We start from the raw sequence: 25,454 nt of genomic DNA, 5'->3' as shown, positions 1-25,454 counted from the left end.
ATGTGGCAGAAAAGATTAGACATATAAACTAATAACTATTATACAAAACAGCAGTTTATAACTACCAAAAAAGAAGTCAAAAACAGAACAAATACAAACTCTGAATCCCCAATTTGCTAGCACACAACAAGGGCTCAATAAATATTCCAGAAATTAGTTATTTCATGGAAGAAGCGACAATTTTGCTCCAAGTGCAGAGAAAATAGTTGTCTAATCCAAGAGAACAGCACGAGCAAAAGCACTGACATGGGAAAGCATCAGGTGTTTCCAGAAAATGGTAAATGGGTTCGAGTTTAGCAAAACGACTGAAGGAACAGTGTGTGAGAAGCTATAAAGACTGGATGGGGGCCAGACCACAAACAGCCTTAAATTCCAAGCTCTGGTGTTTGGACTTATTTGACTGTCAATAAGAAGTCATCTTAATATTTTGAAGAGAGGAAATATAGTATGACCAAAGTGTGCTCTATGCGAATCCGGAGCCAATATGATTGATAGAACAGTTAAGTTGAAAGATTCTCAAGAGGAGGGACCATGTCTCGTTCCCCTTTTGTTTTTTGTTTTTGTTGTTTTTTTTTAAAATATATTTTATTGATTTTTTACAGAGAGGAAGGGAGAGAGATAGAGAGTTAGAAACATCGATGAGAGAGAAACATCGATCAGCTGCCTCCTGCACATCTCCTACTGGGGATGTGCCCGCAACCCAGGTACATGCCCTTGACCGGAATCGAACCTGGGACCTTTCAGTCCGCAGGCCGACGCTCTATCCACTGAGCCAAACCGGTTTCAGCGCGTTCCCCTTTTGAATTTCCATTGCTACACCTGCATTGTGCCCTGCATGTACTAATAAAAGAAATCTGTTGAATCTACTGCATTGAGGAGGAGGAACCAGCTGTGGAGAAATAGGTAGCAATTCCCTACCCGCTGTTATTCTCCCGATTTCTTCCTTACTATATTAGCAAGGCAGCAAGGTGAAGATTTCTTAGATCTTCATGTTACCCTAATTTTATTTCTAGTATATGTTAATAAAGCATATACTATGTAAATGTTACCACCAATTCTGTAACCCCTTTAAAAGACTCTGTACTTTATCAACATAGATGAAAAACAGAACAAACCAAAAACTATTGTTCCACTTCAAATGTTTAATATGCAATGGGATTTTATTTTGCATTCTCTAAAATCTTTCCCAGTCTTAAAAGATAATCAGGATGAGAGTGAAAATGAAGTCAGTAAAACAGAGTAAGAGCCGAGACCGGTTTGGCTCAGTGGATAGAGCGTCGGCCTGCGGACTGAGAGGTCCCAGGTTCGATTCCGGTCAAGGGCATGTACCTCGGTTGCGGGCACATCCCCAGTGGGAGATGTGCAGGAGGCAGCTGATCGATGTTTCTCTCTCATCAATGTTTCTAACTCTCTGTCTCTCTCCCTTCCTCTCTGTAAAAGGTCAATAAAATATATTTAAAAAAAAAAAAAAAAGTAAGAAAGAGGATTCAAAAGAAAATTCTAAGGTAGGAGCTCAGCAAGAAAGTGGATACAGGAAGTGAAGGAAAGGATGAAATAAAAACTATGTTAGTGCCATTAACAGACATGATGATGTCAGAAGCTGTAAATTTGGAGAAAAGCAGCAGGATGGTAGGAAAAATCAACACCAACAACTACAATTAACATTAACAGAGCATCTAGTAGGTTCCTGGCATGATGTTAAATTCTTTAAAAATTACGTGCACATGGTTAAAAAATATCAAAACAGTATAAAAAACTTCCGTCTCATTCTGGATTCCTGAACTCCTTAGATTACTAGACTCCCTCTTCAGGGGCAACAATTATTAACAATTTCATTTGTATCCTTTCAGAAATGTTTAATTTGCCTTCATATTTAACTCTCTCAACTCTCTGAGACAGGTGGTATTACTTTATAAATTAAGAAACTGAACTTTAAAGAGGCTGAGAGGGCAAAGCCATAGAGCCAATGAAGAGTCAGAGCTGGGATTGGCATACAGGCCCAACGATCCATGCACACACCTCTATATACTCAGGGATCTCCTACAGAAACACTGGCACAAGTGGTCAAGTGTTTGCAACAACAACAAAAAATGGAACCCAAATGTCCACCAAAGACTGGTTATATAAATTATATCACATGTATACTGTGAAATACCACATAGCCATGAAAACTAAGGTTAAAAAACATAAAACAGATACCCAGATATTCCACATAGGAAAACCTCAAAGACAGCTTATGAGGTTAAAAAAGCAATTGCCACGCTAGCTGTTTTGGCTCAGTGGATAGAGCATCGGTCTGCGGACTGAAGGGTCCCAGGTTCAATTCCGGCCAAGGGCACATGCTGGGGTTGCGGGCACGATTTACCCCCACCCCCCAGTAGGGTGGCAGCCAGTCAATGATTCTCTCTCATCATTGATGTTTCTCTCTCTCGATCCCTCTCCCGTCCTCTCTGAAATCAATAAAAATATATAATTTAAAAAAAAAGCAATTGCCAGAAATAGGCAATTGTTGTTCATTGAGCATAGAGATTCAGTTTGGAAGATGAAAAAGTTCTGGAGATGTGAATATACTTAATGTGAATGTACTTTAATGCCTTGAATATACACTGAAAAGGTAAATTTTATGTTACACATAACTTACCACAATTTTTTAAATCCTGAAAAAACAGCAATTGCACAACAGTATGATTTTTTTTTTTTTTTTTTTTTTTGGTTAATCTTCACCTGAGGATATTTTTCCACTGATTTTTAGAGAGAGTGAAAGGGAGGGGGAGAGACAGACACACATTGATTGATTGCCTTCCGCACGCACCCTGACAGGGGCCAGGGATGGAGCCTGCAACCCAGGTACTTGCCCTTGACTGGAATCAAACCCGCAACCCTTCAGTCTGTGGGCCAACGCTCTATCCACTGAGCCAAAGCAGCCAGGGCCATGACTGTACGGTTTTGATTCCATTTCTGTACAAAGAGGATGTGTATGGATATATATATACATTTCTACTATATATATATATATATATATATATATATATATATATATATATATAGTAGAAATTTTTTATCCTTTATCTTACTCTCTTACCTGACTCAGACAACCTAGTAAGGCTCCAGACTTCCCCACATGCTAACACTGAGTCCTGCGTCTCCCACCCCATCTGTGGCATTCAAACTCAATTCCTAGCACCCTTTTCTTACCTCACACAGAACAAGCTATTCAGATTCTGGTTTATCTAATCAGCTTCCCAACCTCTATGTTAAATGTCACTGTAGACTCATCAAGCTCCAAAATATGTTCCAACATGAAAAAAATATGCAGGAAAAGCTCGCTCCTTGCCTCCTGTCAGCTCCAGTGTGGACATGTCTGATGAGATCAAATAAGAGAGATGAAAGGCTGGCACGAGAAGGGATAGAACCATGGCTGTTGGAGAATGCACAGTATGTGGCAACAGGCTTTGCAGCTCTTGTCTCTCAAGTACATTAAAAATTAAAGTTTTAGAAGACAACATGTCAACAGTCCAGCATGTAATATAGATGATATTCCTGTGGGCAGGAAGTCACAGCTTAAAACATAATTACAAGAAATATAAAATCAACAAATCTGGGATAATTTTCCTTCTAGTTTAGTACAACCCTAGCTATAAACATGACCTCTACTAAGGTTTATTTAAATGATTATCTGAAGAACAAGCACAACATTACTGAAAATAAAGAGTGTCAGAATAAAGCTCTTCTCTCCCATCACCAATCCGTAGCTGTTGATGTTTCCCTGGCCCAGTGGAGGGGCAGAAATGAAAGCTCACTTCCTGTGCCCACATTTAGCAACAGAAAAAGCCATCCAGAAGATGGTTCAAGGAACTACCACAAAGGAAAGGGATGAGATTTATAAATAAATACATATATACATACATAAACAAACAAACAAGTCAGGACAGCACAGTCCTGATAGTTTTCTCTAGGACTATAGCGCACAGAACAACCAGAACTGAAAGGTATCTTTTCTACCAACAAATCTTCATTCGTTTACTAAAAAATTAAGAGCTCAGCCCTGGCAGGGTAGCTCAGTTAGTTAGAGCATTATCCCAATATGCCAAGGTTGCGGGTTGGATTCCCAGTAAGGGCACATAAAAGAATCAACCAATGAATGCACGAATAAGTGGCACAACAAATCAATGTTTCTCTCTCTTTCAAATCAATAAAAAAAAATTAGAGCTCTATTTCCTAACCATACAAACAGGCATAGAGCACTGAAGTTTTGTTGTTTTTGTGGGTTTTTAAAAAATATGGAACACTTCACAAATTTGCCCTGGGGCTATGCCAATCTTTTCTGGATCGTTCCAATTTTAGTATATGTGCATTTTAGTATAAACCAGCACAGAGCACTGAAGTTTTAGGAACACACTCACTTCCATGACATTTACCCTTTTCGTAGCAACCGTGGCCACAGTGTCAGGGAAAATCCTTAACGGCTGTTTTTCTAGTGGTTCTCCATGGCTTAGCTATTAAGTCCCACCAAAACTAGAAAGCACATACTACAACAAGCATCCAGTACATATTTTTAAGAGAAATCTCTGTATACAGTCCTTTTTAAATATCTCAAATATGTGCACTTCCCTCATCATTTAGAATTATGTCATTAACAGTGGTTCCCAAAGTATGGTCTGGAAACCTGAGGAGGGAAGGGCCGAGTGGTCTGTAAGACCTTTCCAAGAAGTCTAGCAGATCAAAACTATTGTTCATAATAATGCTAAGGAGTTCCTAAGAAGCTGATATACTGATATAGCCTTGTGCACTGTATTGACACTTTCGCTGACAGTGCAAAAGCAGTAACAGGTACAACTGCTGGTCTCTCAGCACTAATCAAAGCTGTTGTAGCATAACCAAATTCTTCATGTACTTACAGGAAAACAATGCCAATTTCTCTTTTTTAAAAAAAATATATTTTATTGATTTTTCACAGAGAGGAAGGGAGAGGGATAGTTAGAAACATCAATGAGAGAGAAGCATCGATCAGCTGCCTCCTGCACACCACCTACTGGGAATGTGCCCACAACCAAGGTACATGCCCTTGACTGGAATCGAACCTGGGACCCTTCAGTCCGCAGGCCGAGGCTCTATCCACTGAGCTAAACCAGTTAGGGCGCCAATTTCTCTTTTAAGTGTCCTTGATGAAAATGGTACAGCCACTCTGGAAAAGTCTGTCAAACAACCTGGCAATTGTACTTTCCCAGAGAAAAGAAAACTTATCCTATATAACAAAAGCCTAATGTGCTAAGTGTCCAGTTGACGGGTCGGCCGTTCAACCAATCAAAGCGTAATATGCTAATGATATGCTAAGGCTGCTCAACCACTTGCTATGACGTACACTGACCACCAGGGGGAAGACACTCTGATTGGCAGGTTAGCTTGCTGCTGGAGTCTGGCTGACCGGGACTGAGCAAGATGGGCCGGACACACACTGGAGCCCTCCCGCAGTCCCTCCCCAGCTGGCCAACCTCCCGCATCTCTCCCTGGCCCTAATTGTGCACCAGTGGGGTCCCTCGGCCTGGCCTGCACCCTCTCGCAATCCAGGACCCCTTGGGGGATGTCAAAGAGCTGATTTTGGCCTAATCCTGCAGGCCAGGCTGAGGGACCCCACTGGTGCATGAATTCGTGCACTGGGCCTCTAGTGTTTACATAAAAACCTATCCACAAATTTCACAATAGCTTTATTATTAACTAGAGGCCCGGTGCATGAAATTCGTGCAGCGGTAGGATCCCTAGGCCTGGCCAGCAATCAGGGCCGATCAGGGCCTTCCGGCTGCCAACAGGGCCTTCCTGCTGCCAACAGGGCCTTCCTTCCCCAGCTGCCCAGCAGGGCCTTCCTTTGATCCGCGCCGCCCCCTGGTGGTCAGCACACATCATAGCAAGCTATCAAACTCCTGGTCTCCAGGTCAAACTCCTGAAGGGACACTTTGCATATTAGCCTTTAAATATATAGGCAGCCCTAAATTGCAAACAGCCCAAATGTTATACTCTTTACTGATACTATATATCCACTGTATTATTAGTCTTTATATTTTACATATATTTTAAATATTGTATCAACTTAATATTTAATACATTTTTAATAATGGAAGATATCCTTGATGAAGCAGTACAAATTATGAATGTTATTAAATCTTGATCCTTGACCTTCATTTTTGTCACTTCTGATGAAAAGAAAGGTATGCATATCCTAGCCGTTGTGGCTCAGATGGTTGGAGCACCAAAAGGTGGTGGGTTAGATTCCCAGTCAGGGCACATGCTCAGGTTGTGGTTTGATCCCCAGTTGGGGGAAACTGATCGATGTTTCTTTCTCACATGGATGTTTTTCTCTCTCTCTGAAATCAATTTTTTTTTTAAAAAAGAGGTATGCATAAAGTTCTTCTGCTACATACCAAGTTAAGCCAGCTGTCTCAAGGAAAAGCACATACGTTATAAGAACGTAAATTAAATGCTTTTTTCATGATACATTTTTACTGGAAACAATAACAAGACAAATCATGGTTTGTAGATGTTTCTTGAAATTCAACAAAATGAACCTGTCACTTTGAGGAAAACAATTGATAATAGTTTTCTACCAATAATAAAAGTCAAGATTTCAACTGAAAATTAGAATGTTGGAAAACTTGTATCCACCACCTTGAGCTTGACTGCTTCTCAATACTTAAGGGAAATCAGCGGTGATATTACAAAATGATTTAGTGACATCGTATAATGAAATGTGTCAGCAATTTGGAAGATCTGCCTTAACTTGGTGAATCATTTACTTTCCAAATGATAAACATAAGATGTTACAATGGGTAACAAGCCCATTTAAACTGCAGGACAGAACAATTAATGTTAATGTACCACATGTATAAAGTTCATTTGTAAGGTTTCAGATTTCACATCCAAATTAATCTTTAAGAAACTATCAGTTACCTCGTTTAGGTGTAGTAACAAAGAATACCCACAATTACTTAAAAGCCTATTAAAACACTCCTCCCCTTACCAACTGCTTATTTGTGTAAGACCACATTTTCTTCAAATAATTCAATCAAAATATATGGCAATAAACTGAGGCAAAGGAGATAGGAAAATCCAGTTGTCTTCTATGCAAAGTATTTTTAAATGTCTCAGTTTTCATTTCTAATATAGTAAATACCTATAGGCATAACTACCATAAGTTAATTTCTATTTTTAAAATGGGTGCTAAGACCGCTGGCCTATATTCTATTCCTACTGCTAGAATGTAAATTATTCAAATATTTGCTGCTGAGTACTTTGCTAAGCACTAAGACAATATTCAAAGTGCTCATAACATATCGGACACGTTCCCGGTGCCTGCTACCACCCCTCTGAGGAGCCGCAAGCCAGTCCCCGGCTGCGGGGCGCGGGGAGGCGGAAGCGGGCCCCGAGAGGAGCCGGACCCAGGGCGGTCCCGCGAGGGGCTCGCCGGCCGGAAGGGGCGCGGAGAGCCAGGCCGGCGCCCAGGCCGGCGACCGGGCCGGCGGCCGCTCGCAGCCTACGTGGCGGGTGCTCAGAGCGGGCGGCCGGGAAGGGGCCCGATCTTTACCTGTTGGTCATTCCTGCCGCCACGCCCAGCATCTCTCCGCGTGGGCCGCCGTTCCTCCGCACCTCGGTCCCCGGCGCCCCAGCCGCGTCTTCCTTCCTCTCCGCCGCAGCGGGGTGTGGGCCGACGGGCGGGCCGCCGACAGGAAGGAGAAGAGGACCAGGGGCGGGGAGGCCACCGCCTCCGCCTCCGCCTCCGCCTCTTCCCGGAGCCGACTAAGGGCCGGGTGGCCACGCGAGGGCGCGCGGCGCAGGGGAAGGGGCAGTGGGGGCGTGGCGGGCGGGAGTCGCAGAGGCCCCGCCCCACACACGCGCTGGGGTGAGCGGCCAGGAGCCCAGGGCTTGAGGCGGAGCGGTCCCGGGACTGGACTAGGCCGCCTGTCTTGGGTGACAGCGTCGCTCACCGGGAGCGGGAGGAGCCGGCGGTTCTTATTCCCCACGACGTCTCTGATTCAGCTTTGCTCACGGACCGCGTGGCTCAGGAGGGGGCAGTTGGGCCCAAGGTGTTGGGGTCTACGGAGTTCCACCCTGTCCTGGTGAGGGGGCCTGAGGAGACTCCATAGGAAGGTGGCCAGCACCGAATCCCTGTCTGTGCAGGAAACCTGGCGCGTTCTGGGGTGCTCCCTGGGGTGTTCACTGCGCTTACGAATTGAGAACTAGGAAACCTAACCTTTCTTGAAACACCCCCGTCTTATCTCTGCCTGTTTCCTTCCTCCTTGCCCTCAGTCCCTTCTGCCAATTCACTCTACCAAAACTTGAAATCTGCAAAGCATCTAATATAGGTTATTTACCCCGGACATAAAAAAGAATCTCTTCCAGGATATCTGATTATTTTTTTCTTTAATCCTCATCCGAGTACATGCTTAGAGAGAGGAAGGGGATGAGAGAGAGAAAAACGATGTGAGATAGAAACATCAATTGGTTTCCAGACCAGGAATCCAATGGGCAACTTTCGGTGCACAAGACCATTGCTCTACCAACTGAGCCCCTCAGTCTGGGCTAAGATATCTGATGATTTTGTAACTATACTTAATTTCTAATTACAGAATGAAAACTTTTGTCTCCTACTAGTCTAAATATGTGATGAGAAACACTGTATGCCTTTGACATCCTTAAATCAAGATAAATTCTAAGTAGAGCAAAAATTTACATGTAAAAAAAGAACATGTAAAAATACTAGAAGAAAACGTGGGAGAAAAAAATTAAGGTTGGAGGGAAGAGAAACTTTCCAAACAAGATATAAACCCCAGAAGTCATAAAATTTGATATCGATAAATGTAATGACCAAAAAAAGTCTAATTTCTTTATGACAAAAGAATCAGTAAGAAAAAGTTCACCAATTCCGAAAAATAGACAAGGTATATACACAGGTTTCCACAGAAAAAAAGAAATACAAATGATTTTTAAAGGCACAAGAAAGTATCCAATATCAAATAAAAATTTAAACCCAAGCCCAGTTGGCTCAGTGGATAGAGCCTTGGCCTGTAGACCAAAGAGTTCCGGGTGTGATTCCAGTCAAGGGCAAGTACCTCAGTTGCAGGCTCCTCCCCTGCCCCTGCCTTGGGCCAGACACAACAAAATCGATGTGTTTCTCTCACATAGATATTTCTCTTTGTCTTTCCCTCTCTCTTCCATTCTCTCTAAAAATCAATGGAAAAATATCCTTGAGTGAAGATTAACAAAAAAATAAAAATAAAAAAAATTAAAATACCATTTTTTAATATATGGGCAAAGATTAACAATTGGACAATATACTGTTTTGATGAGGATACAGGGAACAGGTGCTTTGGTTTACTGTTGATGGGAGAAAAAATCCACACAATTTTTGTAGAGGACAAGTGGGCAATATCATAATGTGAAATTCAACTCTACTTTGATCAGGAAATCCACATTCTGGAATTTATCTTACAGATGTAGTCTTATGTGTACACAAACAGTATGCACAGGTTTTAAAGATGTCTAGGAAACAATTTATAAAGTAAATGACATAATGACTGGAATTTTCTTTAAAATGTGGGGGTGGGGTGGGGGATGTGGGTAGGAGTATCAGTGAAACAAAATTGGCCATAAGTTCATAACTGGTGAAGCTGGCTTATAGGTATATGGAGTTCTTTATATTAGTTTGTCTACTTTAGTGTATATTTAAAATTTCATAATGAAAATGTTTTAAAAATGGAAAGAATATACGAGGAGAATCTTCGTAGTTTTGTTTTGAAGAGCAACTGAGAAAGTTTATTTAAACAGGACATAAATAAATTATGGTTTTAATATATAATGTTATGCAGCTATCCTATCTAATAAAAGACAAAAAGGGTAATTGACCATACCTTCACTATGCTTCCCATTGGCTAATCAGGGTGATATGCAAATTAACCGCCAACCAAGATGGCGGCCGGCAGCCACGCAGCTGAAGCGAGCAGGAGGCTTGCTTGCTCCAGTGATGGAGGAAGCCAAGGTTCCCCGCCTGCCGCGGCCCGGCTCTAAGCTCCAAAAGCAACAAAGTTTCAATTACAGAAGCTAAACAAACCCCAGATACTTGCTTTCAGCAGGCTGTGGCCTCAGAGCTGGAGCTGGCTCTCAGCTCCAGTGACAGCAAGAAAGTTTCAATTATAGAAGGTAAATAAATCCCAGAATAAAAAGAAAAAAGAAAAAAAGGAGAGGCTAGGAGCTTCAGTCGTTGGCCAGCCTGAAAACGGCCCTCAGACCCTCACCCAGGCTGGCCAGGCACCTCAGTGGGGACCCCCACCCTGAAGGGGGTGTGACCAGCTGCAAACAGCCATCAGCCCCTCACCCAGGCTGGCCAGGCACCCCAGTGGGGACCCCCACCCTGAAGGGGGTGTGACCAGCTGCAAACAGCCATCAGCCCCTCACCCAGGCTGGCCAGGCACCCCAGTGGGGACCCCCACCCTGAAGGGGGTGTGACCAGCAGCAAATAGCAATCAGCCCTCACCTAGGCTGGCCAGGCACCCAAGCGGCACCCCCACCCTGATCTGGGACACCCTTCAGGGCAAACCAGCCAAGCCTCACCCATGCACCAGGCCTCTATCCTATATAATAAAAGGGTAATATGCAAACTGACCCTAACAGCAGAAAGACTGGGAATGACTGGTCACTATGACACACACTGACCACCAGGGGGCAGACACTCAATGCAGGAGCTGCCCTCTGGTGGTCAGTGCACTCCCAATGGGGGAGCTCTGCTCAGCCACAAGCCAGGCTGACAGCTGCCTGTACAGTGGTGGTGGTGGGAGCCTCTCCCGCCTCCTCAGCAGCAGTAAGGATGTCCCACCTCAGCTTAAGTCTGCTCCCCGCTGGCAAGTGGACATCCCCCGAGAGCTGCCAGGCTGCCAGAGGGATGTCTGATTGCTATCTTAGGCCCAATCCCTCGGGGAGCAGGCCTAAGCCAGCAGGTGGTCATCCCCCGAGGGGTCCCAGACTGCGAGAGGGCACAGGCCGGGCTGAGGGACCCCCCCTCCCGAGTGTACAGATTTTTGTGCACCGGGCCTCTAATCTATATAATAAAGAGCCAGGGTCATAACGACCATTATGACCAAAGGCTGACCAGACCTGAAGTCAGTGCTGGGTTGCCATGGTGACCCAACACTGACTGGGCCACTGCAGGGGGCCCGACCCAGCACTGACTGACTAGGGGGCTGTGGCCTGGAGAGAGGCTGCAGAGAGAGAGAGAGGCAGGGTCTGATTCATAGCCTCTGTGGCAGCCATTGATCAGAACTTGCCTCTCTTTCTCTCCCTGCCTGCCCAACAGCTGCACCTCCATTTCTCTCCAGGCCTCCACCAGGGATGCTGATCAGCCCTGCCTTTCTGATCAGGCCCCATTGATAGGCCAAGAGACACTGACTGGCATAGAAACTGACCAATCAGAACCAGATCTGGGTGAATGTAAGGAGCCAATGGCTGCCTAGGAGGCGGAGCTTTTGATGCTGACTGTCATAGAAACTGACCAATCAGAACCAAATTGGCCGACAGAGGACAGCAGTTGGGGGTGAGATCAGGCCTGCAGGGGAGGGCAGTTGGAGGCAAGATCAGACTGGCAGGGGAGGGCATTAAGGGGTGATCAGGCAGGCAGAGGCATATAAGGGCAATCAGGCCAGAAGAGGAGAGCAGTTAGGGGCGAGAAAAGGGCAGCAGGGGAGGGCTGTTGGGGGCGAGATCAAGACAGCAGGGGAGGGCAGTAGGGGGCGAGATCAGGCTGGCAAGGGAGGGCAGTTAAGGGTGATCAGGTAGGCAGAGGCAGTTGGGGGCTCAATCAGGCCGGCAGGGGAGGGCAGTTAGGGGCGGTCAGGCAGGCAGGCAGAGAGGTTAGGGGCAATCAGGCAGACAGGCAGAGGGGTTAGGGGCAATCAGGCAGGCAGGCAGGTGAGTGGTTAGGAGCCAACGGTCCCAGATTGTGAGAGGGGTGTCCGACCGCCGGTTTAGGTGGCCCTAAACTGGTGGTCAGACATCCCCCGAGGGGTCCCTGATTGGAGTGGGTTCAGGCTGGGCTGAGGGAACCCCCACTCCATGCATGAATTTTGTGCACCAGGCCTCTAGGTAAAAAATAAAAATAGGCTGCTTTGCAGATGTGAATGCCCCAGAGCTGCCCATGACCAACCATGATGAATCCTACTGTGTTCTTTGACATCTCCATTGCAGGTGACCCCTTTAGGCTGTGTCTCCTTCATGCTGTTTGCAGACAAAGTTTCAAAGACAGCAGAAAACTCTTGTGCTCTGAGCACTGGTGGCGGGGGGGGGGGGGGGGGGCGTGGGGGGGGGGATCTGGTACGAAGATTCCTGATTTCACAGAATTATTTGGAATTTATGTGCCAGGTTGGTGACGACACATGCCATAATGGTACAGACAGCAAGCCCTTCTATGGAGAGAAATTTGATTATAAGAATTTCATCCTCACTAATCATCAGAGAGATGCAAATCAAAATGACATAACATACCACCTCACACCTGTCAGAATGGTTATCATCAACCAGTAAGTGTTGGCAAGGTTGTGCAGAAAAGGGAAGCCTAGTACACTGCTGGTGGGAAAGCAGACTGGTGCAACCATTATGGAAAACAGTATGGAGTTTCCTCAAGAAAATAAAAATGGCCCTAAGCAGTTTGGCTCAGTGGATAGAGTGTCAGCCTACGGACTGAAAGATCCCAGGTTTGATTCTGGTCAAGGGCATGTACCTTGGTTGCAGGCACATCTCCAGTAGGAGGTGTGCATGAGGGAGCTGATCAATGTTTCTCTCTCATCGATGTTTCTAACTCTCTATCCTTCTCCCTTCCTCTCTGTAAAAAAATCAATAAAAAAAGAAAAAAATTAGGAGAAAACCAAGATGGCGGCATAGGTAAACATCGGAGACTGCTGCCTCGCACAACTACTTCAAAAGTACAACTAAAAGACGGAATGCACATCATCCAGAACCACAGGAAGGCTGGCTGAGTGGAAATTCTACAATGAGAAGGAAAGGGAAAAGCATACCGAGACTCAGAGGAGGTGCGGTGCGGAAGTAAAATACAAAGGTGCGAAGGTGCATGCGGAGAGGGCTGGTGGCTGAGGACACAATTGTCTTTTTCAATCGGGAGGGAGTCTCAAGCTCTGAGCTCCAGTTCCGGGTGAGACTCTGGGGACCCAGACTCAAACAGGTAGAAACAGGACTGTCTGGCATCAGTTGGAACTCAAGGGCAGCTTTCTCTTGGAGGCGCTCACAGCAATTGCCGGGGCCTCTGAGGGCAGGACTGACAGCAGCCATACTGCTCGCTCTGCCCGCCCACCCTGTTGATCCCCTGGAACCCCGCCCTGCCCAAGCCCTTGCACAGAGGCTTTTGCATATGAAAGGCCTGGACCTTTGTAATCTGAAAATTACTTAGCAAACTGCAGCTGCACCAAGGCCCCAGGGCAACTTGCATTGCTTGACAGCTGGCTTCTGCTGGGTAGACTCAGGCAGACGCTAGATTAGCACCTCCTTAGATCCAAGAGCCAGTGTATCCAGTGGTCAGAGTGGGACCATCCAATTACAACTCCTCAGATCCATAAGGGACAAACACAGGGGGCAGACTCAGTGAGCACCAAAGCCCAACTGAAGCAAGTCTTGCCCCATAAGAGTGTCTTCTGCACAGAAGTCCTCCCACCATAGACACAGCTGATTCTCACAGCCAATTGGCCTGGATGTCAATTCCTCCCAGTGTTACCTACAACAATCACGGCTTAACTACAACAAGACTGTGCACAAAGTCCACAAGGGGGTGCACCAAGAGTGTCTACCTCAGGTAATTGGGGAGGCTCAGCCACCAGGCCCTAAAGGACACTTAGCACAGAAAGCCACTCTATCAACACAGCGAAGCATAAAAAATGCCAAGACAAAGAAACAGGACACAAATGACAGAAATGGAGGAAAGCAAACTACTGGATATAGAGTTCAAAACAACACTTTTAAGGTTTTTCAAGAATTTTCTAGAAACCGCCGATAAACTTAATCAGACCCTCAAGAAATCTAGTGAGACCCTTGATGTTGTGATAAAGGACCAACTAGAAATTAAGCATACACTGACTGAAATAAAGAATATTATACAGACTCCCAACAGCAGGCCAGAGGATTGCAAGAATCAAGTCAAAGATCTTAAATCCGAAGAAGCAAAAAACACCCAACCGGAAAAGTAAATGAAAAAATAATCCAAAAATATGAAGATAGTGTAAGGAGCCTCTGGGACAGCTTCAAGCATACCAACATCCGAATTATAGGGGTGCCAGAAGAAGAGAGAGAGCAAGATGTTGAAAACCTATTTGAAGAAATAATGACAGAAAACTTCCCCTACCTGGTGAAAGAAATAGACTTACAAGTCCAGGAAGCACAGAGAACCCCAAACAAAAGGAATCCAAAGAGGACCACACCAAGACACATCATAATTAAAATGCCAAGAGCAAAAGACAAAGAGAGAATCTTAAAAGCAGCAAGAGAAAGACAGTCAATTATCTACAAGGGAGTACGCATACGACTGTCAGCTGGTTTCTCAACAGAAACTTTGCAGGCCAGAAGGGAGTGGCAAGAAATATTCAAAGTGATGAATACCAAGAACCTACAACCAAGAATACTTTATCCAGAAAAGCTATCATTCAGAATTGAAGGTCAGATAAAGAACTTCCCTGATAAGGAAAAGCTAAAGGAGTTCATCACCACCAAACCAGTATTATATGAAATGCTGAAAGGTATCCTTTAAGAAGAGGAAGAAGAAAAAAAAGGTAAAGATACAAATTATGAACAATAAATACACATCTGTCAACAAGTGAATCTAAAAATCAAGTGAATAAATAATCTGATGAACAGAATAAACTGGTGAATATAATAGAATCAGGGGTATAGAAAGGGAGTGGACTGACTCTTCTTGCGGGGGAAAGGGGTGTGGGTGATGCGGGAAGAGACTGGACAAAAATCGTGCACCTATGAATGAGGACAGTGGTAAGGAGGTGAGGGCAGAGGGTGGGAGGGGAACCGGGTAGAGGGGAGCTATGGGGGGAAAAGAGGAACAACTGTAATACCCTGAACAACAAAGATTTAATAAAAAAAGAAAGAAATTAAAAATGGAACTCCCATTAGACCCAGTCATCCCACTTCTATGAATATATCCTAAGAAAATTGAAACAACCATCAGAAAGAATATATGCACCCCTATGTTCTTAGCAGCTCAATTTACAATAGAAAAGACTTGGAAACAGCCTAAGTGCCCATCAGCAGATGAGTGGATAAAAAACTATGGTACTTTTACACAATGGAATACTATCCAGCAATAAAAAAGAAAGAACTCTTACTATTTGCAACAGCATGGATGGACCTGGAGAGTATTATGCTGACTGAAATAAGCCAGACAGAGAAAGATAAGTATCACATGATCACACTCATATGTGGAATCTAATGAACTAAATAAACTGATGATGAAAAATAGACCCAGAATCATAGAACACACTGTTGAACCTCAGAGGGCGGGCAGGCATGATGGGTAAGAAGAGATCAACCGAAAAGCAGTTTTAAGTGCAATAGAGAAAATAAACCCTTGCTACTGGATTGAGAAGCCATATAGCCTCAGAGGCCAACCCCAAAACACTGCCACCCAGAGGCTGAGCCACAAACTGACTCTTAGGTAAATACAAATTAAGGTAGTCCGGGACACAAATACGGCCTGCTTTAAAATCAGGAATGTGGTTTATAACACGGAGGAACAGTGTATCGCAGGGAAATTCAACACTCTCCTGAATACCTGGCAGGACTAAGGTGAGCCAGACTGAAGAGTAGAAGAACCGAAGGACCTTCACTACTGCAATTTTTTTTCTTTTTTCACCTTTTAACTAAGAAACCAATTTTTTTTTCTTTTTCCATCACCTGATTTTACCCTTTTAATTACTACATTTTTATTTTTAACCAGTATTATTACTGATACCACTTTACCATTTTTTAAAGTGCCATTTTATTTTGTCTTTATTTTATTTTGGAATTAGTATTCTCCATTCTATTTTCATCGTTCCTTTAGCATCAATTTTCCCTACCTCAATTTTATCTCTATGCTAAAACCTTCTTCCTCACTTTTCCCCTTTTGTTGTCCTGTTTCTCTTACCCTATTCCTGCTTTAGATTTTCCCTATTCCTTCTTTTTACCCCCTGTCAAAATTTCACCCTACTTATATATCCTATTTCCAATCCACTGCTCTAAATCCTTATACACCTATGCCTTATCTTTCTTCATTATCCAAAATTTTTTTCTCTCTTCATTTATCTTTCTATTGGGTTGTTGCTGTTTGCTTGATTTTTGAGTCTATTGTTTTTTGTTTTGTTTTTTTTTTTTTAGGACTGGTTGTGAGGTTGTTTTGCTTTTTCTTTTTATTTTTTCTGCTGGTTTTTCCCCTCCCTCCCCCCCATCCCCGGTTATTTTTGTGCTTTTGTTTTCCCTTGCCTCTCTTGATATTATTGGTTGTTTGTAGTTTGCATTCATCTCCAGGGATCTGTTGCTGGAATTTGTTGGGATTAGTGGCAGTTCTAATGGAGTTTTCTCCTCATATAAATAGTCTCTTCCCCTCTTCTACTTCATTCTCTCTTTTTGCTATTTTTTTTCTTTTTTCCCCCCTCCTTTTTCCCAATTTCATTTTTGCACTCCTTTTTTTTCTTATTTTTCTTTTCTTTTCTTTTTTCTCTTTTATCTTTTTCTCTTCTTTCTTCCTTATCCCCTAATTCTCTTAATTTGGGTGGTCACCTTTATTTGGGGTTATTAATATCGTGAATATATTTGTGTTCAGTGCCTGGTACATTGTGCCTTGTTGTGTTGTATTTTGTGCCTTTAAATCAACACAGCAGATTCAAGCAACAGCAGCCTCCTGATCACCACACCCTCTGTCTGAGGAACAGCAGCTGTACGTGAAGCCTCCCCCCACCAGGCAAAAGAGCCACCACAGCTGTGAGAAGCACCCACCAGAGGAGCTGCTGCCAACTGAGGAGCAGCTGCTACGGCAACCGCCCAAGGAGCAACCACAGCCCAAGGAGCCACTGCCACCCAGGGAGCAGCCACTGAACGACTCAACATCTAGATATGTCAGTGAGATCAAACATGGGTAGACAAAGAAACCCCCAAAGGAAAGAAAAGGAGGACTCGCCAGAAAAGCAGCTAAGTGATACAGAGGCATGCAACATGACAGAAAAATAATTCAGAATAAGGGTCCTAGAGTGCATAAACCGGATGGAGGAAAAAATCAACAACTTATGCAAGAAGCAAGAAGAAACAGATGAAAAAAATCAACAACTTATGCAAGAAGCAAGAAGAAACAGATGAAAAAAATCAACAACTTAAGACCCAAGAAGAAATGAAGAGCAATATAGCTGCAATAAACAACACCATTGAAAGTATCAACAGTAGACTAGGAGAAGCGGAAGACCAAATTAGTGAATTAGAAGACAAGGAAGCAAAACACACCCAAACTGTACTGCAATTGGAGAAAAAAATTAAAAGAGGAGAGCCTAAGGGAACTTTGGGACAACATGAAACGAAACAACATATGAGTAATAGGGGTGCCAGAACAACAGAAAGAGGAACAAGGATTAGAAAACCTATTCGAAGAAATGATATCAGAAAACTTCCCTGACGTGGGGAAGAAAAAAGTCACACATGCCCAGAGAGTCCCAAACAAGGTGAACCCGAAAAGACCCACACCAACACACATCATAATTACCATGGTAAATGTTCAGGACAAAGAGAGAATCTTACAGGCTGCAAGAGAATGACAAAAAGTTACATACAAGGGATCTCCCATTAGATTATCAAATGATTTCTCAACAGAAACACATCAAGCCAGAAAAGAATGGATGGAAATTTACAAAGTGATGCAAAGCAAAGGACTGAATCCAAGAATACTCTATCCAGCAAGGGTATCATTCAAAATTGAAGGGGAAATAAGAAGCTTCACAGACAAAAAAAGGCTAAGGGAGTTTATCACTACCAAGCCAGCAATGCAAGAAATGCTAAAGGGACTGGTGTAAAAAGAAGAAATAAAAAGCTCAGAAAGAAAACAGCTACACAAAAAAAGAAATGGCTACAAACAAGTATCTTTCAATAATAACTTTAAACATAAATGGACTAAATGGTCCAATCAAAAGACATCGAGTGGCTGAATGGATAAAAAAACATGACCCATACATTTGCTGTCTACAAGAGACCCACCTCATTAGAAGGGACTCACATAGACTGAAAGTGAAGGGATGGAAAAATATCTTCCAGGCAAATGGAAAGGAAAAGAAAGCTGGGGTAGCAATACTTATATCAGACAAAATACACCTCAAAGTGAAGGCCATAACAAGAGATAAGGAAGGCCACTTCATAATACTAAAGGGATCAATACAACAAGAAGATATAACCCTGGTAAACATATATGCACCCAATGCAGGAATATATCAAAGGAGAGATCGACAACAATACAATCATAGCAGGGGACTTTAATACACCACTGACATCACTGGATAAATCCTCTAGACAAACAATCAGCAAAGAAACAGCAATCCTAAATGACTCACTAGATCCCCAAAGCCACGGAATATACATTCCACTCAAGTGCTCATGGGACAGATTCAAAAATAGACCACATATTGGGTCACAAAAAAGTCTCCCCAAATTCAAGAAGATTGAAATCATACCAAGCATCATCTCAGACCACGATGGCATAATATTATAAACTAGAGGCCCGGTGCACAAAAATTTGTGCACTCGGGTGGGTCCCTCAGCCCACCCTGTGCCCTCTAGCAATCTGGGGCCCCTTGGGGGCCCCTTCCCCTGGCTGCTGGCACCAGTTTTCCTCCGGTGCCCAGAACCCAGGCCTTCGCTCTTTGCTGGGAGGGGCCCACACGGTGGGCGAGGGGCTTAGCTCTTTTAAAAATACTTCTGAATGTTTGGTAAATAACCCTGTAGGAATCTACTTTCTGAAACATGCTGGTTGTTAAGGGCTGATTTGGGTAATCAACAAAATGTATGTTAAAATCCTAATCCCCAGAACCTCAGAATGTACCTGTATATGGAGATAAGATCTTTAAATAGGGGATTACATTAAATTGTGGCAGTTCCAGTGGGACCCTTAGCCCATCTCACTGAAGTCCTTATAAGAAGAGGAATGTTGGGGTCCAGCCACAGCAGGTTCAGGGGTTCCCAAAGAAGGAATGACACAGAGGCAGCATTCAGGTTATCATCATAGCCAGGTTCTCTTTTTATTGTCCTGTTACATCTATATTTATACTATTTGATCCTATAAACATGCCTCTATAAGCTTTTTTTTTTTTTGCATCAGGTCCATTTATTGGGGGGTCAGTCAAAGGGGGAGCTGGCTAGGGTGGGGTAGGGCAGCAGCTTGTCTGGCCCCCGAGACACCCAACTTAAGTCCAGAGCCTCGAGGGCTTAGAAGCCAAAGTCTTCCTCCACCTTTATCTGCACAGGGGCCAGCTCCGGAGTCAGCGGGACTCCTGCCCAGTGCCCTTCCTATGGCACTCGCCGCCCCTTCCAACTGCTGGGCCCCTCACCAGGGGCCGGGCTGCTGGCTTCTGTGGGCGCTGGCGTCCTCCTGGGCGGGGACAGCCCCTCTTTCTCTGGAGGCTCGTTCTCAGCGTTGCCTGGGTTGGGGGCATCTCTGCCCTGGCTGCCCTCGTCCTCCAGTAAGATGGTGAACTGGCTGGCCCGGTAGTTGTCACCGTAGGAGTCCAGCACCTTCATGAGGAACCTCCGCTCCTGCTGGAGTCTCCATGTTATCCTCTATATCTGATGGAGCCTGTTCAGGACCTGCTCCTTCGCCTGCTCAATCTCCCTGCAGCGCCGATCCATCGCCTGGTACTTCCTGCGATTGAGTTCCTGTTGGCACCGCCCTTGCTGGCCTCAGGCTGCCTCCTCCTCTTCGTCTCGCTCCTGGAGGCTGGAGCTGCCCAGACCCCCAGACACGAACTCCACTTCGGTCTCAAGCTCGCTCTCCAGGATGTGACCACCTTCAGCGGAGGCAGCGCCAGCTCCCAGCCTGGAGGTGCTGATAACTCCTCAAAGCCCACAGCTGCCATGGACCCTTCTCTCTGCTCCAGCTCCATTTCTCCCTGGCTCCCGACGCAGAACTTCCAACCTTGCAAGCCTCTAGTTTAAAGCGGCTTGGGAAACTACAGCCCATCCGATTTCACAGCCAGGCACCCAGGCCCTGGCCGCTAAGCCTCCTGGGAGTTGTAGTTCTCTATTTCCGGCTTGCCTCCCTCGCCCCACCCCCACCCCAGTCCCAACTGAAAGGCCCTGCTGGCTGGTCTAACCCTGCGGCCAGGCATCTGAGTCACCTCGGGTCTTTATTCCTGTCCTGACACCTCGCCATCTGACCATGGAGACTCTCCTCTTGCGAGGCCCCTGGGTCTCCTTCTGGGTCTCCTCAGCCCAGGTACTGGATCGCGTGCCCCAGCAGCGATACAGCCCTGGTGCCTGGGTCTCCTTCTGGGGCCTGGCTGTATCGCCCCCGGACCGGATGGCGTGCCCCAGCTGCGACGCAGCCCCGGGCCCTGGGTCTCCTCAGCCTGGGCACCGGATTGCGTGCCCCAGAGGCAAAAACAGCCTCGGCGCCTGGGTCTCCTTCTGGGTCTCCTCAGCCCAGGCACTGGATTGCGTACCACAGCTGCAACTCAGCCCCTGGCCCTGGGTCTCCTTCTGGGGCCTGGCTGCGTCGCCCCTGGGGTCCAGATGGTGTCCCCAGGCAGCTATGCAGCCTGGCCTCTGGCCCCGCCTCTGGGTGTTCTCCCATCACTGGTGATCAGTGATCTGAGAAGCCAGGCAGACATCCACCTCTTCCCTGCCCCACCCAGCTTCTCCCATTACTGGCCCAGGGCCGGCAAAGGCGGCCAGGTTCTCTTATCACAGAAGCCGGCAAAGGAGGCCTGGCTTCTCCGAGCAAAGGCAGCTTGGATCTCTGGCTCTTGGCTGCCGCCTGGGTTTCCGATTGCAGTCAGCGGCAGGCAGCTTCTTCCCTCCTTCCCCTTTCGCCTCCCAGCATTGCGCCTATGTTGGCAGTTAACTGCCAATCTTAGTTGGCAGTTAATTTGCATATAGCCCTGATTAGCCAATGAAAAGGGTATCGTCGTACACCAATTACCATTTTTCTCTTTTATTAGATAGGATAAACTACAATAAAAACAACCAAAATACTCAAACACTTGGAAGCCGAATAGCATGCTATTAAATATTGATTGGGTTACCAATGAGATCAAAGAAGAAATTAAAAACATCCTGGAAACTAATGACAATGAAAACACAACAATCCAAAACCTATGGGACGCAATGAAAGCAGTCCTGAGAGGGAAGTTTATAGCTCATAAACAAGAAAAACAAGAAAAAATGGTAGTAAATCATCTAACTCTACAACTCAAAGAATTAGAAAGAGAGCAACAAGAAAAGCCCAGAGTGAGCAGAAGGAAGGTGATAATAAAGATTAGAGCAGAAATAAATGACATATAGACCAAAAACACAATACAGAAAATCAATGAAACCAAGAGCTGATTCTTTGAAAGGATAAACAAGATTGACAAACCTCTAGCCAGGCTCACCAAGAAGCAAAGAGAGAGGACCCAAATAAACAAAATCAGAAACAATAGAGGTGAAATAACAACAGACCCCACAGAAATACAAATGATTGTTAAAAAATACTATGGACAGCTCTACTCCAACAAACTAGACAACCTGGAGGAAATGGACAAATTTCTAGAAAAGTACAACATTCCAAAACTCAATCAGGAAGAATCTAATAATCTCAGTAGGCCAATAACTATGGAAGAAATTGAAGCAGTCATCAAAAAGCTTCCAGCAAACAAAGCCCAGGACCAGACGGCTTCACAGGGGAGTTTTACCAAACATTCAAGGAAGAACTAAAACCTATCCTCAGACTACTACAAAAAATTCAAGAGGAAGGAACACTTCCAAGCTCATTCTATGAAGCCAGCATCACCCTAATACCAAAACCAGACAAAGACAACACAATGAAAGAGAATTACAGGCCAATATCCCTCATGAACATAGATGCCAAAATCCTCAACAAAATCTTAGCAAATCAGATCCAGCAGTACATCAGAAAGATCATACACCATGACCACGTAGGATTTATCCCAGGGATGCAAGGATGGTACAATATCCGCAAATCAATAAACGTGATACGTCACATAAACAAATTGAAAGAAAAAACCCACATGGTCATATCAATTGATGCAGAAAAAGCATTTGACAAAATCCAACATCCATTTTTGATAAAAACTCTCAGCAAGGTGGGAGTAGAAGGATCATACCTCAACATACTAAAAGCCATATATGACAGGCCCACAGCCAACATCATACTCAATGGACAAAAACTAACACCATTTCCCCTAAGAACAGGAACAAGACAGGGATGCCCCCTCTCACCACTCCTGTTCAACATAGTACTGGAAGTATTAGCCATTGCAATTAGACAAGAAGAAGAAATAAAAGGCATCCAAATTGGAAAAGAGGAAGTAAAACTGTCCTTATTTGCAGACAACATGATATTATACATACAAAACCCTAGAGACTCCATCAAAAAACTACTAGACTTAATACATGAATTTGGCAATGTAGCAGGATACAAAATTAACCCCAAGAAATCTGAGGCATTTCTATACACCAATAGTGAACTTTCAGAAAGAGAGATTATAAAAACAATCCCATTTACCATTGCACCAAAAAAATTAAGCTACCTAGGAATAAACTTAACTAAAGAGGTAAAAGACCTCTACTCAGAAAACTACAAGACGTTGAAAAAAGAGATAGAAGAAGACATAGACAGATGGAAGAACATACCGTGTTCATGGATTGGTAGAATCAACATCATTAAAATGTCCATACTACCCAAAGCAATCTATAAATTCAACGCACTTCCCATTAAAATACCAATGGCATACTTCAGAGATCTAGAACGAACTTTCCAAAAATTCATCTGGAATAAAAAAAGACCCCGAATAGCTGCAGCAATCCTGAGAAAGAACAAAGTAGGGGGGATCTCAATATCAGATATCAAGTTGTATTACAAAGCCACTGTTCTCAAAACTGCCTGGTACTGGCACAAGAACAGACATATAGATCAATGGAATAGAATAGAGAGCCCAGAAATTGGCCCGAACCAATATGCTCAATTAATATTTGACAAAGGAGGCAAGAACATACAATGGAGTCAAGGCAGGTCCCAGACGGAGGGATGGACGTTCTGAGGCCTTCTGGGCAGAGGCGCTCCTGCTTTGTGGCAGCAGCGCCCGGGCTGCGCTGGCCTCGACCACCCTCACTGGGCCGGGTGTCCTGGGCAGGGAGGCGGGGAAGAGGGGGCAGTGAACACCTGCTGAGGCTGAGCCCTGGGCTAGAGGTTAAGTCCCTGCGGCCCCCCCCCCCCAAGCTTTAAGGAGGGAAGGAGGGCTCCTCCCTCTCGCTCACACGCACCCTTGCCTGGGCTTCCTTTCTCTCCAGCTCCATTTTCTCCACCACCGGGGCCAGGGTCTCCAGTGGAGGGCCCAGCCGGTACCCCAAGTCTCCCTTCAGAGCTGGGGTGAACCCCCGGGGAGCCAGGAGACGGAGACACGTGTGGGGGTCAGGGCGAGTTTGGGGGGAAGTGACCAAGAGGTGAGGGGGCCTCAGCCCCCCCTCCCCCACTATGGAGGAGTGGCTGCTGGGGCCACCCCCTCCAGGCAGGGGCCAGGGGGGCCTGGGGCTCGTGGGTGGGGTGGCGGGGGCGGGGGTCCCGGGAGACCAAGGGAAGCAAGGCATTGGGGACATTCTGCAGCAGATAATGACCATCACACACCAGAGCCTGGACAAGGCCCAGGCCAAGAAACACGCCCTAAACTACCACTGAATGAAGCCAGTTCTCTTTAGCGTCCTGTGTGAAATCAAGGAGAAGACCGGCCTCAGCATCTGAAGCTCCAAGGAGGAGGAGCCGGTGGACCCCAGCTTATGCGCTTGGACATGCTTCTGGCAGAAGGTGTGGCTGGGCCTGAGAAGGGGGCTGGGGGTGGGGGCTCAGTGGCAGCAGCTGCAGCCGCAGCAACTTCCAGGAACCCTGTGTCCCCTGACAACTCCATGGAACACTCGCACTATTGCAACAAACTTGCCCAGACTGGCCATATCTACCACTCGGACCTGGAGAAGTATGAGCAGGCATGTAACGAGTTCGCGGCCCACGTCATGAACCTGCTGAGGGAGCAGAGCCGCACGAGGCCTGTGGCACCCAAGGAGATGGAGCCGGTGGGGAGCATCATACACCGCAAGTTCAGGCCATCCAGATGCAGCTCAGGCAGAGCACCTGCGAGGCCGTCATGATCCTGCGCTCCCGGTTCCTGGGTGCCAGACCGCAATGCGGGACCTTCAGCAAACAGGCGGCGGAGGTCCTAAATGAGTATTTCTATTCCCACCTGAGCAACCTGTATCCCAGTGAGGAGGCTAAGGAGCAGCTCGCCAAGAAGCGTGCATCACCGTCTCTCAGGGCTCCAACTGGTTTGGCAACACGCGGATTCGCTATAAGAAAAATATTGGAAAGTTTCAAGAGGAGGGAAACATCTATGCCATCAAGACCACCATGTCTGTCACCCAGGGGGCCAGAGCCGCACCAGCTCCCCGACACCCCCTTCCTCCGCAGGCTCTGGCGGCTCTTTCAATCTTCAGGGTCTGGAGACATGTTTCTGGGGATGCCCTGCTTCCCAGGTGGAATCACTCCGACACTCGATGGGCCCAGGGGCTACGGAGATAACCTCAGGGAGGCCAGATGGACAGCCCTCGGGAAATGAGGGCAAACGGCGCTGGCAGGAGGCTGTGACCCCGTCCTCAGTGACTTCCGCAACAGAAGGACCAGGGAGTGTTCATTCTGACACTTCCCACTGCTCTCACCCCTCAGGCCACAGGGTGGGGGCTCAGAGGTGACTCTTGACGAGAGGACAAAGGCATCCAGAGGATAAGGCCCAGACACAGGAGAAGCACAAGATGGAGAAGGGCAAATGGCGTCGCCTACCCCAGACGATTCAGTGCTGGGGTTGCTGACTACATGACAAGGAGAAGGGGTCCCCTAAGGGGAAGATGGGGTCTGTCTCCCCTTTTTTTCCCATCTTTTCAATCTTTTTCTCTCCCCATTTCTTACACAGAAACACACCCAGAACCCTATCTTTCAGATCCCCTCTCTCTCTCATAGACTCATACACAACTATTGTTTCTCTATAGACACATATACATTCTCTCTCAGACACATATACGACTTTCTTTCTCTCTCTCTCTCTCTCTCTCTCTCTCTCTCTCTCTCTCTCTCTTCACCCATTCTCTCTCCCCCACCCCTTATCTGCTCTGGGATCTGTGGAGAAGCCAGCCTT

The 25,454-nt window shown here is 45.7% G+C and overlaps 1 protein-coding gene and 3 pseudogenes across 3 annotated transcripts in view; 1 reads left to right on the top strand and 3 right to left on the bottom strand.

Annotated features, from left to right (window-relative positions):
* LIMS1 (LIM zinc finger domain containing 1) overlaps nucleotides 1-7,778 on the bottom strand; it is a 143,028-nt gene extending 135,250 nt beyond the window's left edge. For 2 of the 3 annotated variants that reach the window (XM_059688351.1, XM_059688349.1), the window contains exon 1: nucleotides 7,577-7,778. Coding sequence is in view for 1 of the 3 variants with exons in the window: in XM_059688348.1 (XP_059544331.1) it covers nucleotides 7,577-7,608 (32 nt within the window). In the remaining 2 variants the exon portion in view is untranslated. The remainder of the gene's footprint in view (nucleotides 1-7,576) is intronic. The other variant, XM_059688348.1, reaches the window with a different exon arrangement.
* Nucleotides 4,275-4,373, bottom strand: LOC132232112 (U6 spliceosomal RNA; annotated as a pseudogene).
* Nucleotides 7,779-19,398: 11,620 nt separating the features above from the next.
* LOC132229368 (TCF3 fusion partner-like) lies at nucleotides 19,399-20,162 on the bottom strand (annotated as a pseudogene).
* Nucleotides 20,163-23,752: 3,590 nt separating this feature from the next.
* Nucleotides 23,753-25,269, top strand: LOC132229367 (pre-B-cell leukemia transcription factor 2-like; annotated as a pseudogene).
* Nucleotides 25,270-25,454: the final 185 nt, after the last annotated feature.

Source organism: Myotis daubentonii, chromosome 3 (assembly GCF_963259705.1).
Source record: "Myotis daubentonii chromosome 3, mMyoDau2.1, whole genome shotgun sequence".
In the NCBI taxonomy this organism is placed as follows: Eukaryota; Metazoa; Chordata; class Mammalia; order Chiroptera; family Vespertilionidae; genus Myotis; species Myotis daubentonii.
The sequence above is the reverse complement of the archived record's forward strand: the minus strand, read 5'-3'. Positions and strand labels throughout refer to the sequence as shown.